Genomic DNA, 15,121 nt, shown 5'->3' with positions numbered 1-15,121 from the left:
TTCAAATGTATCGTTAATGTATCGTATCGTGGCAACGTATCGAGATGCGCATCGCATCGGCCTCAGTGATGGAGATGCACATCCCTAATATATACACACACACACAGACACACACAGACACACACACACACACACAGAGAGAGAGAGACACAGACATACATACTATCGAAAGCCAAAGGTGCCATAATACGCCCGTATGTTCTTCCGTAGTTGAACTACGGACGAACATACGGGGAGGCCCGTAAGTTGGTGCGAAAAAACGGGCGAACATACGGGCGTATTTTCGCGTGGTTTTTCATATGATAATGAGCCCCTCCTTCTGATTTCCATAGCCAATGAGTTCAAAGTTTCTGTAACCAATCAGTGAAGAGTAAAGCCAGACCAAAGCAATCTGTAGAGGAAAAGTTCCTGACATTGTGAGGCTGTGAATTGTACATTATCCCAGATTGTACAACCAGATCCCTCTGGAGTGTGAAGTGAAGGGTATTTTCTCAATTTTTAGATGTCTCCTTAAATCACCTTTTTAAATGTACTTCTTATAACATGGCATGGTGTTACATATCAAAATGTCCAGTCTCTGGTCTTGCTAGAAATGCCAAGTCACTCACCTTAGAGCACTGTGTTATGAGATACTTAGCTTAAAAGTCCGATTTTTGGAAAACTTAAAATGTACTCATGTCATCCATTTTTTTTTGGTGTACCAACGTTTTTGGTTCACAAAAGTAGTGAAATATATGAATTACCCTATAGGCCTATATAAATGTGTTATTCATGTCTAAAATGAAAATGTGTACATTTGAATTTGGAGTAAAATACTCTACTTTCACCACAGAAAAGTTACATCAGGACTGATTCATGACTTCATATTCCATATTGAGGTTCATGTGATGTGTACAAATACAAATTGAGCATTACAACCAACTATTTATGTTAACATAAGAAACTGTAAAATCTCAATATTTACAATACAGGGTTCATACACTTTTTCACCAATGATTTTCCATGACCTTTACCTCATTTTCCATGACCAGAAAAAAATACTCTTTCATGTGGCTAGCATGCCTTGCCCATATTCGAAATATTGAATATGTTACAGCACAGTTTGCATTTAGCACGTCTTGGGTCAATGTCTTTTGATAACCACAATTGGTATTTATCCTTTAGAAGCCATACATTGTTGAAACTGCACTTCCCTGGCATCTTGGCAGCTTTATATGAAATAGTAGCTCCTGTAGACTAGAGGGCGTGATTGTAAACATCCCTCACCAGTGAAATACTCAATTGTACGTTTCATTATACGATACAGTATTTATTATCATTATAGTATTACTATTTTGGCGATTAGATAACATAAATTATATTTGATGCAACTTTAGTTATGTTTCCATGACTTTTCCTAAACTTTGGGAAAAATATTGCATTCCATGACTTTTTCAGGTTTATAATGATCGTACGAACCCTGACAATATCAAAACTTTCTCAACCAACTATTCATTATAAATGTGAAGACAGGGGGAGCAGTGTCATGGTCTTTGTCTGTCTTCCGAGACAGTGGCTCTGGCTGCTGTGTAGGTGCGGGTGATGGTGCATGGGCTGCTGGTGGCTGTGTCGGAGGGAGGGAGGTGTGCTAGGCGAGACTTCTTTGCTGGCTGGGTTGATCGTGATGGCTGTGGTGAAGGCCCTTGAGCCACGGTAGATCTTGACCTGGGGGCAGGCACAGATGGAGGTTCTTGCTGCCCAGGCAGCTGTGAAATCGGAAAGAAATATAGGACAATAATTACTACTAAGTTCATTAAAATAAAGTTCAAGTGGAAAGTTTCTCAAGCACAAATAACAATGCACAACTCAAAATAAAATGGGGAGGTGGGACAGGTGTCTCTCTCTTACAACCTATTTAACTATGTTACACCCACACAATGAAAGTACACTACTACTGTAATATTTACATTGACCTATCTTCAAATGGATCCTTGTTGTGGTTGCTGTATTCTCCAGGTTCTGATGCTCCATCTCCACTGCTGCTAGTGTTACAAGTCTGCTGTGCAGGGCTGGTAATCAGATAATAAGCCTGTTGATCAGGATAAAAGAATGAAGCAGAGGAAAAGTTGCTGTCGTTTGTGTGGTTGTCCTAGCCAGGATTTATTAAACACATTAATAAATTCACTTACAAATTATATCCGTTTTCTCTATTTATCTAATAATTCTCTGGTTTGACGCCACATGTATCTCTGTGTTGTGTTGTGTGGTCGAATTAATATGACTTCCTTCTTGCCAACCAGGTTTATTATCTGTGCAAACAGAATATAATGACAGCAGGAAATGGCTTCACCAGCTTTCTACCTCAATACTTCTCCTCAGTGAGGCCTGAAGCAAACTGAGAATGTACATTCTACATACATTTAGCCAATCAAAATAACTGTATGTCTGACATATTTCGTTTTCTAATCAAAAATGGACATAAATCCACATGCCATATTATGACTTTCATGAAGGATTAAAGCCTTTTTCATTTACAGTATAATACAGTGATAACAGATAACACATATAATCTGATTGTACTCACTTTAACATGGCTGTTGTACAGGCACAATATTAGCATAGCATTCGCGCTTTAGCATTTAAATAATATGAACAATTATGACCTCAGACCAGCATTTCACATATTTATACAAACAGAATAAACTTAAAATGTAAGCCAGACTAGTGCACGGGACTTATACACATAGTGGTTTGAGCCCTACATTAGCGGACGCCATTAGCCACACGCTAGTGGCGTAGCTCACAGAATGACATTAAACTACACATAAAACAGTTTCAAAGACACTTCTTAGATCGAAATATGACATAATCTGTGTACACAGTACACACTACTAACCTGTTGAACAGGAGAAAGTAATGAAGCAGAGGGAAAGTTGCTGCCATGTGTCTGTCGTCGTCGTCGTTGTCTTCTTCTTCTTCTTCTTCTCTCGGCTCATGCCGTTTCTCTAACGCTAAACCGGAAGTGAGGCTAAGAACAGCGAACTTCAAGATAACAATACCATTAGCACTCCTAGTGGTGACTTTATGAACTGCAAACATTCCTCATTCCACCACTGCACCACTTTCCTCCTACCCTCTGTTGTTCTTTTTGGTATAGTTTTATTTGCTGCTTCTTTAATGTGCATTGTGATTTGATTTGAGCACTCCTCTATACTTCCTTCTAATGCTAACAATTGTGCTGACTCCTTACGGCAAAGTCTACATTTCTCCCAGTCTGCTTTACCAAAGCACCACCTGGAAAATATACTCACTTCCTATTTGTGTTGATGATAGTGAAAACTGGGTAACGATCACTTCCTATGGTACAGTCACTTTTTACATACCATTCACACGATTTAGCTAAACTATCCGTCACAAGTGTGAGGTCCAAGCATGATTGTGTCCCCCTATTCACGTCTATTCTTGTTTTTTGTCCATCATTAAGGCAAAAACAATGATCTTTCCTCTTTCTTCTACAACATCCCCATTACTGTCTGTTTGACTGCTTCCCCATAGGCTGTTGTGAGCATTAAAGTCATCACACCATACTTCCCTTCTGTGAGCCGTCCCTGCTATTGTCTGTCAAGTTTCAATGTGAAGATTTTTACACGGGTTATAGAAATTGACAAGCTTTATGCTTCCTTCTTTCATTGGGCTGCACATTTCTAGTACGACACATGCCTTGTCTTCAGGGGATGGAACTGGGGGCTGAAAAGAAGAACCGGTTCCGACCCAAAAGAGCACTAGCATGGAGCTAGAACGGGAACCGCGTTGGTGTGAAAGGGGCACTGTGTTCTTTGTTCCGTTTTAGAAAGGAAGTGTGAATACACAGATTCTGATTCTGAAGAAAACGGATATAATTTGTAAGTGAATCAGAGCTGGTCAGATAATAAGCCTGTTGAACAGGAGAAAAGAATGAAGCAGAGGGAAAGTAGCTGCCGTTTGTGTGGTTGTCCTAGCCAGAATGTATTAAACACATTAATAAATTAATAAGTGTGATTGTCATTCACGGGGGTATTGATGGGTATAGCCGCCTGGTCGTCTTCCTCCGGGCCTCAGACAACAACAGGAGCACTACCGTGATGATGAGCTTCATGGACGCGGTGGCCAAGTATGGTGTGCCCTCGAGGGTCAGAACCGACCATGGGGGCGAAAACAACGCTGTCTGCCTAATGATGAACATCTTCAGAGGCTCTCACAGAGGCAGTGCTCTCAGTGGAAGAAGCACTCACAACCAGAGAATAGAACGGCTCTGGGTTGACCTGTGGCGAGGTGTGAGCAACGTCTATTATGACCTCTTCAACAAGTGAAGGCACAATAGACGTAGACAATGAAATGCACATGTGGGCCCTGCATTATGTCTATCTCCCACGCATAAACCATGACCTACAGGGTTTTTTGGACCAGTGGAACAATCATGGGTTGAGGACCGAAAGACACCAGAGTCCCATACAACTTTTTGTCCAAGGTTGCCTGGAACGGCAGGGCCAGACCACTTCTGCCATGCAGAGCCTCTTTGGTGGAGGACAAGGAGATGCTCAGGAGGAGCCAGAAAGAGAGGGTGGAGCTGATGCAGGGGATGTTGCATTAGACTGGCCAGAGAGGGTCACCGTACCTCGAAACCAGCACCTGCTAAGCGATGAGGACATGGAGCAACTCACTGCACAGTTTGATCCTCTTGCTGGTCGTAGAGGAGATCTTGGACTGGACGTCATCCAAAATATACTGTCATTCATGGCAACATTGAATGTTGTCTGATTTTGTCACGGACATGACACATATTTCACAGCGGCTCCCCTGCAGGCTGTTCTTTGCCCTTTGAACTCATACAAATTGCCTTTTTTAAAACTACTACTTTGCACATTTTTCTAGTGTGCAGTGTATATATGTGTGTACCTATGTTTTTATGTTGCAGTATTCAAGTGAATTTTCCTTAAATAAATTACTTAGTTTAAACAATGGTCTCTCTCATTGATGTTGTGACAGTTACTAGCCCGCTTGTGGCCTGCACTTTGCCACGGTGACTGGGCTTTATATAGTCATCCATTGGGATGTGTTTTCGACAAATAACAGTCCAGACCTCATGGGGGAATTCAATAATAGCCACAAAATGTTTTTTTAAAGAAAACATAATGTGTTGACATTGATATATTACAAAACATATCCCTGAGTTTAACATTGTTCATTAGTGCCACGGTTCATAAGCACATACTGTAGGAAAGCAACAAAAAAAAGTTATAGATGAATGCACTATGCATTGCTGCCTGAGAACATGCACAGCTTGAAATGCTATTAATATCTGCATGAAGTTTAAAAAAGGCTCTTGTTTCTTTTACTAATTACAATGCTTTTCAACATGTATCTATCCATTTTCATTCAGTCTTCATACGCGATGCTGTTTCTTGGTGAGCTTGACAGTAATTCTTGACTCCAATGAGGTGAAGAGGCTAAAATTAAGTTTATAATGTAATCTCTGGATGATCTCAGACATCTAGGATATGTTCTTGTGAGTACCTGGCCATAATGTAATAAAATATTCCGACTGACTAATTTTGATACCATTTTACCTACTGATAATCTAAAACCTAGCAACGGATAATGTAAAATTCTCGTGAAAATGCATAATTGGGAATTGATCACGTTTTCAGGTTCGTTTATTTATATTTTTTAAACTGATAAAGTTATACATTCGGTGTTCTAAGACCTGGGATGTATGTCATACATGTGTGCCATGGCATTCAGCTAAACTGAAAATATCTCCATCACAGCTACACACTGTGTTGTGTGTCCACTTGCACTTCATCCCCTCGTCACCCTGTTAGTATATAAGTCCTGGTTTTCTGTCCTGTTCTTGTCGGTTCCTTGTTTGTCTATGTCATGAAGATAGTCTATATCAGTCTATACGGCGCTGCTCAAAATGAGTCGAAGGAATTTTCCCGCGATGTTCGAAATTATTGATACTTATCGGAACGGTTTCGCTTTTTCTTTTTTAAATTGACGGTTCGAGATTAATAGTAGCCCACTATTTCATTGCACAACAGTTGTTGGGTTCGTGTCACAGGCTCTTTAATGTAGTGTCACCGCCGCTGCGTCGAGTGTAATTATAAAGACGATACGGCATCACCGAGCAGTGAGGGGGCATGTTGCGCTGGTGAAAGCCCGGTGATGCATCCGGCTGACGAACATAGAACTTAACCTCGCTGTGTGGGAGATGTAGTAATAATTTGTTGTGCCGGGGTCGCCTCGATGGCGGGACTCCCTTCTTGTTTATGCTGGAAGTGATTGATGCGGCGTTGATAAAGCCTCACATTTATAGTAGCTCGGTGGTTAAAGCGTTATCCAGCTCTGTGTTGCTGTGCTAATGTGCTAATAAGAAGCCAAGTTGTAGTGTAATTTGCTGTTGCAAATTACACTACAACTACGTTTGGGGTGATAATACGTGACTGTGAAAGCTTAACAACGAATAGAAATGTCCCCCCTAATACAGTATATAAATGTATTTCTTTTTCTTCTCATGATTTCTCATGCCTGACCGGTGGTGGTTTCTTCAGGCTTTGACACATCGTATTGGACTACTACCTAAGGTACGTGAAGCTACACTACTGTGAGTGATATAGAGAGTACTTTCATGTTGCTGTGTGTTCTGAAAGTAATTTCAACGTAAACGCAAAGTGCAGGAGGTGATTATAGGACAAAATCCACTGTTTTGTTTTCTGTGGAGTTATTCAATTTAGAGTTCAGCCAAAGCTAATATACAAATTCTTTTTTACCTACAAAGATACTCCCAGTAAAGTGTGGGATGATCTTGATCTATGGGGACTCCCAGAGTTTTGTGAAATCCTCCAAATGGTGATACTGCAGGACAAGTTGATCTTCATTGTGAAAAAGATCAGTGGATGGTACATTGAACATTATAGAGCTTATGATCTCAAAACGTCACCAGGCAAGGAAGTGGAACTTCTTGAGCCACAAGATGATTACCCACTGGCAGACTTCAGAATCCGAGGGATGCGTCTTGTCACATTGAAAAGATGTGTCCATGTTTATAGGGTAAGGAATCGAAAAGTGATATTTCATTATGTGGAAAAAGAAATAATTCATAACTATTGTGTTCTCAAAACAGATTTATTTCATACCAGTGTTTTTTTTTGTTTTCAAAGGTTTTATTTATCATTTCACCAACAAATAATTACACTTGGTAAATATCAGAAAATAATTTGTGAGAACACTCAAACAGTGTGTGGGCTTTTTTTGAGTGGTCAGAGTTTTAATGCTTCACCTGCAGAACAACAATATATTTGTTTTTTTATGATTTCCTATACATATTTGTTATTGGTGCAAGACTAACTATCAACCCTTTGGAGATTGCAAATGATAACATTCAACTTTTTTGCACATACAAGTTGTCAACTGCAGATTTCATTTATTTAAAAGGAACCTAACATTGAGGGTAAGGGTGGGCATTATGTCATTTTTTAAATATGTGCTGATGGAGTCCAGTCAGCAAATGCCGCCAGTGGAAAAGGGATTAACACAAAGTTGTAGTCCTTTTACTGAAAACTGATAACACATCTATAAGATGATACATTAACAATGTTAATAATGAGGAATTATGTTTAATGTGCCTTTCTTAAGACGTATTGTGCTTGTGTTGCCTTCTCAGACTGCCATGGCTGATTCGACGCCTGCAAGGCTGAAAGTGATTTTGGGGGAGAACAACATTGAAAAACTGTCACTTCCAAATGGCATACCGGAATCATTGGATGACCTTCTCAGCAAGTTAAAGACTTTCTTTGGGTTAAAGGGCGACGTCAGACTGCAGTACATGGACCAAGACTTTGGCAACGACTTCTTCAATCTGAATTCCACCACTCAACTTCAGGATTTGGGAACAATCAAAGTGATCCACCAGCAAACAAATACACCTTTTGAACATTGCCACTGATACCACATCATCGTCTTCACTTGAGTGTGATGGCAATGTTTCGTTGGCATCAGATGACACAATAATCCTCTCATTCCCCGAATCTGTGTCCTCTCGAGCCAAACAGTGGCCAGCGGACTTTCCGATTCCTCAATTTTCATATGACACGGAGCTGCAGCTAGTGAAAGGGAATTCTGAGTTTAATGGAAGCCACAAAATGTTGACTGTCAACTCCCGAAGCAAGTCTGATATTCTGAATAGACTTGCAGAAACAATTTCTGGATACAAGGCCTATCCAGATGATTCACATTTCTGCACAGTAGCAGAGGCTCTTATCAAAAAGCATCCTTGTTTGAAAGAACCTGGCTCATTCAATGGCTGCAATGGATCGAAACAGCGCCTGAAATATAAGATGGGGAAACTACAGGACTCAGCTCAAATTGCAGGGGTGCCCAGAGCTGGTGGTAAATTCCCTGAAACCTAAAGCTGCTACAGATGCTTTCCCTGCTAAAAAATTCAAGAGGCCAAAGCGAGCTGAGTCTAACTTTTATCCATCCTTCCCCACTGGTGCCAATCTGGAAAGCCTGGAAAAAGAAAGAATATAACTTCTGACAGACATCAGGATAAGGAACAATAATAGGGTCATCGCAGACAAAATAGCTCACACGTTCGCCTACAGACGACAGGAGGTGGTAAACCAAGAGCCAGGAATCAAGGACTTCAAAGACAGGTGGCCGGCAATGTTCCAACAAAAAGAGGTAATAATCTAGTGCAGGGGTGCCCATACTTTTTTGGCCGGTGAGCTACTTTTGAAATGACCAGCTCACGGAGGTCTACCAACCAAAAATAAAATCCCAAATTGCAAGGGGCTGAATAACACGTTTTATTTATACTTGGGATAACTACAACAACTCTATTTGGGTTCTTGAACAGAAACAAATACATGAATACATAAAACAAAAAGGCAGGTTAACCTCTCTCTCTCTCTATTTCTCTATCTCTCTCTCTATTTCTCTATCTCTCTATTTGTCTCTCTCTCTCTCTATTTCTCTATCTCTCTCTCTCTATTTCTCTATCTCTCTCTCTATTTCTCTCTCTCTCCTCTCTCTATTTCTCTATCTCTCTCTCCCTCTCTCTCTCTCTCTCTCTCTCTCTCTCTCTCTCTCCTTCTCTTGCTGACTGTCCCTTCATTTCCCTGTTAAGAAACACATAAAAACAAGCAGGGTAAGAAACCTCTCTCCATGGTCCTGATATTATGCTGCAAAACACAATTCAATATATTTAGGTGGGTCCCTACCATATTCTGATGACTTGCACTGAATGGAGTCCGTCAATGTTGCATAATCAGGACAGTAACTGCTGATGGCTAGTCTCAGACAGGCCTCCAAATGTTCATCAGTTAATTGGGAACGGTATTTCGACTTCACTATCTTCATTTGGGAGAAGGCTGACTCGCATAAATAAGTTGAGCCGAAGAGTGAGGTCAGTGAGGTGGCACATTTTCTGACGTTTGGATACTTTTCAACCCTGAATAAGTTCCAAAACTGTCCGGCATGGGCACGCGCCTTTAACTGAATGTCGGCCTGCAGCGACAACATCTCATCCTCCAGCGCAGACGGGTTCAGATGAAACACTGTTCCGATGTTTTGGGCCAGCGAATCAATATCATGGTCTTCACTAAACGGATAGCACATGAATGTGGCGATTGGCTCGAGCAAAGCGAAGTCTCGGAAGCGTTTCTCGAAGTCAGATGTAATGTTATTGACTTGCTCTGTGTAGCGCACACTGTCAAGGAGCGCGCTGTCCTTCCCTTGCTTCTCCAGCTCAGAGGCGATGTTTTTGAAGTTGGCCAAATCTTTGCGCTGTAGCTTTGAACACAGCAGATGCAGTCTTCGTTTGAAGGCATTAACTGAGCTGATCATGTCAACCACAGTTCTGTCTTTCCCTTGTAGCTCCAAGTTCAGCTCATTTAACATGTGTGTAATGTCTGTTAAAAACGCCAGATCTAACAGCCACTCCTCGTCATCTAGACGTGCGTACTCCGCGAGCTTGGTGCCATGGAGAAATTCCTTTATCTCCGGTAGAAGCACTCGAAATCTCTGGAGAAAATTGCCCCTGCTCAGCCATCTTACGTCGGTGTGTAGTAAGAGGTCAGTGTGAACACAGTCGGCATCCTCCAGATATGCACGAAACAGCCGTCTTTGAAGAGGTCTTGCCCGAATAGAACAGGCCACTTTAAGTGACACATCCATGACCTCTTTCATGTTCAGCATTTTTGCACAAAGTGCGTGCTGGTGTATGATGCAGTGATAATTCAGAAAGTCAGGGAATGTGTCATCCTCTCTGCATTTTGCGATGAAGCCATTACAACGGCCCACCATCGCAGGCGCACCATCCGTTGTGATGGAACTCAACTTAGACATGGGGAGTTTAGTGTTGTCAACAAAGTTTTTAAATGTCCGAAAAATGTCCTCGCCCCGAGTGTGTTCCTTCATTGGCAGAATTGTCAGCAATTCCTCTTTCGCCGTCATGTCTGTGAACACCATCCGGATAAAAACGCACAATTGCGCTGTATCGCTCACGTCAGTGGACTCGTCTAGTTGGAGTGAGAAGCACTCGCAGTCTTCTATGTCCTTCCTGAGTTGCTGGGTCAAATCCTTAGCCATGACTTCACAGCGATGTGTGACTGTGCTCCGTGATAATTGGACGGCCTTGATAGCGTTTACTATTTCTGTTTTGTTTGTGTAATCCCGAAACAAGGCGTCTGCTGCTTCTACGAAGGCTTCTTTCACCATCTCTCCATCTTGAAAGAATTTTTTGTGTTTGATTATAACGTGACTCACTCGTAGAGATGCTTCAGTGGCTGCCTTTGCGGTGGATGTCGGCTTTAAGAAAAGTGACTGCTGTCCAGCTAATTGTGATTTAAGTTCCCTCACCTTTCTCTTTCTTAACTCGCTACTCGGAGGGAAGTCGCTGTCATATGCCTTGTGAACACTCCGATAATGCCTCTCCACGTTAGCTTTCTTTGGCAGAGCGACACTTGCTTTACAAATAAGGCAAATAACCTTTGAATGTGACATCACAAAAAAATATTCTTCCTCCCATTCTGTGTGGAAGTGGTATGTCTTTAGCTTTTTCCTCGGTCCCGCACTCATTTTGTTGTTTTTATCTTGTTTATCTCTTTAACTTAATTTGAGTTTTCCCGGCACTTGACTGATTTTGTATCGCTTTGCATTCTGGGTTAACAGACTGGAAAGTGATAGGTCGCTTTTTCTGTCAATCAAGTAAACTCCTGAATTAAGTGGCAGGGAGGCCAAGGGAGGAGGGGTCGAAACCTGTTTTGTCTATTTTAACGGAGCTGGATTTTTGTTTTTATGAATGACTCGCGATCTACCAGCATTGCCCCTGCGGTCGACTGGTCGACCGCGGTCGACGTACTGGGCACCTCTGATCTAGTGTGTATCCATTTTTTAGTAAGCTTTTATCCATTCATCATAATATGGTGTGGTAAAGATTATGTTTAAAAGTGTTTACTGACAGAATTTACATTTTTAATTTGTTATACTTTTTGCCAGTGTGTAGGCATGCTTAGTTTAGTTTTTTTTCCTCGAGCGTGTAGAACCAAAGAAAATACAAATGAAACAAAAGGTGATACAGTACTATACAAATGAATGCAATAACGAAACATTTAATTAATAATTGAATAATCTGTAGTGTCATTGTCTGGTATCAATAAACAACAAAGCTTTAGCTAATTACACGTCCGAAAAGGGGTCGGAAGAAGTTTAGACTTGCTTCAAAGGTTCTTTTTTCAAATGTTAATTGCATACAGACTGAGTTCAATTGAATTTTTATGAATTTACTCACTGTCATTTTTGTATTATTCTTTCATAGATCAATGCAGAGTTCCAGAGGATAATGACCATTCCTCTTGAGGAGAAGTTCATAACCCAGTTGGACATTCACTCAAGTCAGCTAATCACAGTCATCCGTGCCAAAGGAGGATCAAAACTTCAAAAGAATGCTGACATCATGGACATTTTTGACCAGGTAAATCTGCATTGTCAAATGAGTCCTTGCCAGCTAAAAGGGATACATTTTGTGTATCCTTTTATAGATGCATTGGGAGGGCAACCGTTGTTTTATGAAATTCTGTAACTAGGACTGTCCATTTGTTTCTAAATAAAGTGAAGGATTTTAGCTGTAAGAGTAAGGAAATCTGTCAATAGACATTTTGAAAAATAAAATTAACCAAAATAATGTTGTCCCAGACTGAAGACATTCATCTTCGGAGGGAGTGTGTCCTGAGAGCCCTCATTATCTTCCTGGGAGAAGATCCAGTTGAGCTGATCAAGGAATATCTAGTTTGCATGTCAGCACAGCTTGTCAAAGGCACACGTGCTAATACATATTAGATTGATATTAATGCTGTAAAAGGGACATTTCTCTACTAAAATAACACCTGTCGGGTTTGATTATATTCATAATCTTGGACATTTGACATCATGTAAGTTTAAAGCACCTTTATGGTTTTCCAACTCCTCATAGCACTTTAACACCACGTTCACATTCACCCATTCATACACTGATGGACCATGCCACCTGCTCATCAGGAATAACTAAAGCATAGCATTGGAATTTGGGTTTTTAGTAATTTTCCCAAGTATACCGCGAAACACAACATGTATATGTAAAAAGTAGTCCTAGCATGTTTTTTTTTTTTTAAATACTCTTTGTTGAATTTTACACATTTTAACACAAAACACAGAACAATGCACGACAACCCACCCCCACAGACAGCCACACAGCACGTCCACAATTTGACAACAATTGAATGATATTAATATTAATCCTTCTCAACATAATCGCAATAATACAGATGGATCAGATGAGATGAATGAATTAAATATTAGGTTCTGATCATGTGATTCGTCAGAATAATCAGTGAGTAATCACAGAGTAGGACTCCGGCCAGTGATATTATTGTCCCATATTAAGTGCATATTAGTGCAAAGTGATGCCAGTGATGTTTGTTGTCATTTACTCCTACTCTAGGACTCCAGAACAGATGATCTTCCGAAGGAGATGGAGGAGCTAACAATGGGTGTGTTTGTGATACGGTAGGAGGAGGAAGGACTGCAGGAGCCACCAGCAGACATCGGCATCATCATCAAGGGCGTGGAGGTGCTGAATTAACTGCCTTCAGTTGCCTCAGCTTGTGCCCTCCTTCTGGGTTTGCTATATGCACTCAACATAGCATATCCAAAACCCCCTTCATTTCACTTTTGAAGTACTTCAGAAAATAATCATGCAGCTTGACCAATACAAGATGTCTGCCAAAGTGCAAAGTCTGTATGGCAGACTTCAAAGCTCAGAGTAACGACAAACAAAACAATGTTTTCCTCCTCTGGGCCAAAACATGGCCTAATGCTATATTAGCACAATGGCGTCTTGACATCGGACATTGCACATGTAAAAGAAAATGTTGTGGGTGCGGTAGGTTTTTGTTTCACCATTTTAGTTTCGATTCCAAGAAACGGTTGAGTTGTGCATTGTTATTTGTGCTTGAGAAACATTCCACTTGAACTTTATATTTTAATGAACTTAGTAGTAATTATTGTCCTATATTTCTTTCCGATTTCACAGCTGCCTGGGCCTAGCAGCAAGAACCTCCATCTGTGCCTGCCCTGCACCCAGGTCAAGATCTACCGTGGCTCAAGGGCCTTCACCAGAGCCATCACCACCAAGGACCAGCATCACTACAGCGGCCTCCACCTCCATCTGTGCCTGCCACAAGATTAAGATACACCTCGGTACAAAGGCCTCCACCACAGCCATCACGATCAACCAAGCCAGCAAAGAAGTCTCTCCTAGCAGACGTACCTCCCACACAGCCGCCAGCATCAACCTGGGACAATCACACCTACCTCCCTCCGACACAGCCACCAGCAGCCCATGCACCATCACCCCCACCTACACAGCAGCCAGACCCACTGTCATGGAAGACAGACCATTACACTGCTCCCCCTGTCTTTACATTTATAGTGAATAGTTGGTTGAGAATGTTCTGATATTGTAAATATTGAGATTTTACAGTTTCTTATGTTAACATAAATAGTTGGTTGAATAAAAATGTTTAATGCTCAATTTGTATTTGTACACATCATCACATGAACCTTGGTATGGAATATGAATCAGTCCTGATGTAACTTTTCTGTGGTGAAAGTAGAGTGATGGAAATATTTTTACTCTAAATTATAATTTATACATTTTCATTTTAGACATGAACGACACATTTATATAGGCCTATAGTGTAATTCATATATTTCACTACTTTTGTGAACCAAATCTGAAACAGCAAAAAAAATGGATGACATGAGTACATCTGTGTTTGACAACAGTTTTGAAGTTTTCCAAAAATCGGATTTCTAAGCTTAGTATCTCATAAGGTGAGTGACTTTGCATTTCTAGCAAGACCAGAGACTGTACTGAACATTTTGACATGTAACACCATGCCATGTTATAAGAAGTGAATTTAAAAGTTGATTTAAGGAGACATCTAAAAATTGAGAAAATACCCTTCACTTCACACTCCAGAGGGTTAAGGAAAAGGGTAAGGCAATTGTATTTTTTTATATATATATATATTTTATATTGTTTGATTTATTGATTATATTCAAAGGAAAATTAATACTTGGTCCCCTTGGAACTTTTCATCTACATGATAGTACATCTGTGTTTTCACAAGAGTTTTTAAGTTTTCCAAAAATCTGATTTCTAAGCTAAGTATCTCATAAGACAGTGCTCTAAGGTGAGGAGTGACTTTGCATTTCTAGCAAGACCAGAGACTGAACATTTTGATATGCAACACCATGTTATAAGAAGTACATTTAAAAGGTGATTTAAGGAGACATAAATACCCTTCACTTCAGTAAGATAAGGTAAGGCGATTTTATTTTAAAAGACAATGAAGGCAGGATATATTGATTGATATATTTATTATATTGAAAGGGAAATTAATACATAGTCCCATGCATCTGGAATAACGTACAATTTACAGCCTCACAATGTCAGGAACTTTTCCTCTACATATTGCTTTGGTCTGGCTTTACTCGTCACTGATTCGTTACAGAAACTTTGAACTCATTGGCTATGGAAATCAGAAGGAGGGGCTCATTA

At 40.6% G+C, this 15,121-nt stretch overlaps 1 protein-coding gene across 4 annotated transcripts; it reads right to left on the bottom strand.

Annotated features, from left to right (window-relative positions):
• Nucleotides 1–911: 911 nt before the first annotated feature.
• On the bottom strand, nucleotides 912–5,207 carry LOC307017845 (uncharacterized protein). Of its 4 annotated transcripts, none has more exons than XR_013802283.1 (3): nucleotides 2,876–5,207; nucleotides 1,953–2,068; nucleotides 912–1,745 (listed from the first exon to the last, which is right to left on the bottom strand). XR_013802283.1 is itself a non-coding variant. In XM_079647705.1 (3 exons), exons 1-3 carry the CDS (start codon nucleotides 2,973–2,975, stop codon nucleotides 1,495–1,497), a joined length of 447 nt encoding a protein of 148 aa, XP_079503831.1. In that variant the 5' UTR covers nucleotides 2,976–5,201; the 3' UTR covers nucleotides 912–1,494. The 4 variants fall into 4 exon arrangements, 2 of the variants coding, with proteins under 2 accessions (XP_079503831.1, XP_079503830.1); XR_013802284.1 differs by having other exon boundaries at nucleotides 1,947–2,068; nucleotides 2,876–3,002; XM_079647705.1 differs by having other exon boundaries at nucleotides 1,953–2,048; nucleotides 2,876–5,201.
• Nucleotides 5,208–15,121: the final 9,914 nt, after the last annotated feature.

The sequence above is a fragment of the Notothenia rossii genome, assembly GCF_949606895.1.
Source record: "Notothenia rossii genome assembly, chromosome: 9".
NCBI classification, from domain to species: Eukaryota; Metazoa; Chordata; class Actinopteri; order Perciformes; family Nototheniidae; genus Notothenia; species Notothenia rossii.
This window is presented reverse-complemented; position numbering and strand designations above follow the sequence as displayed.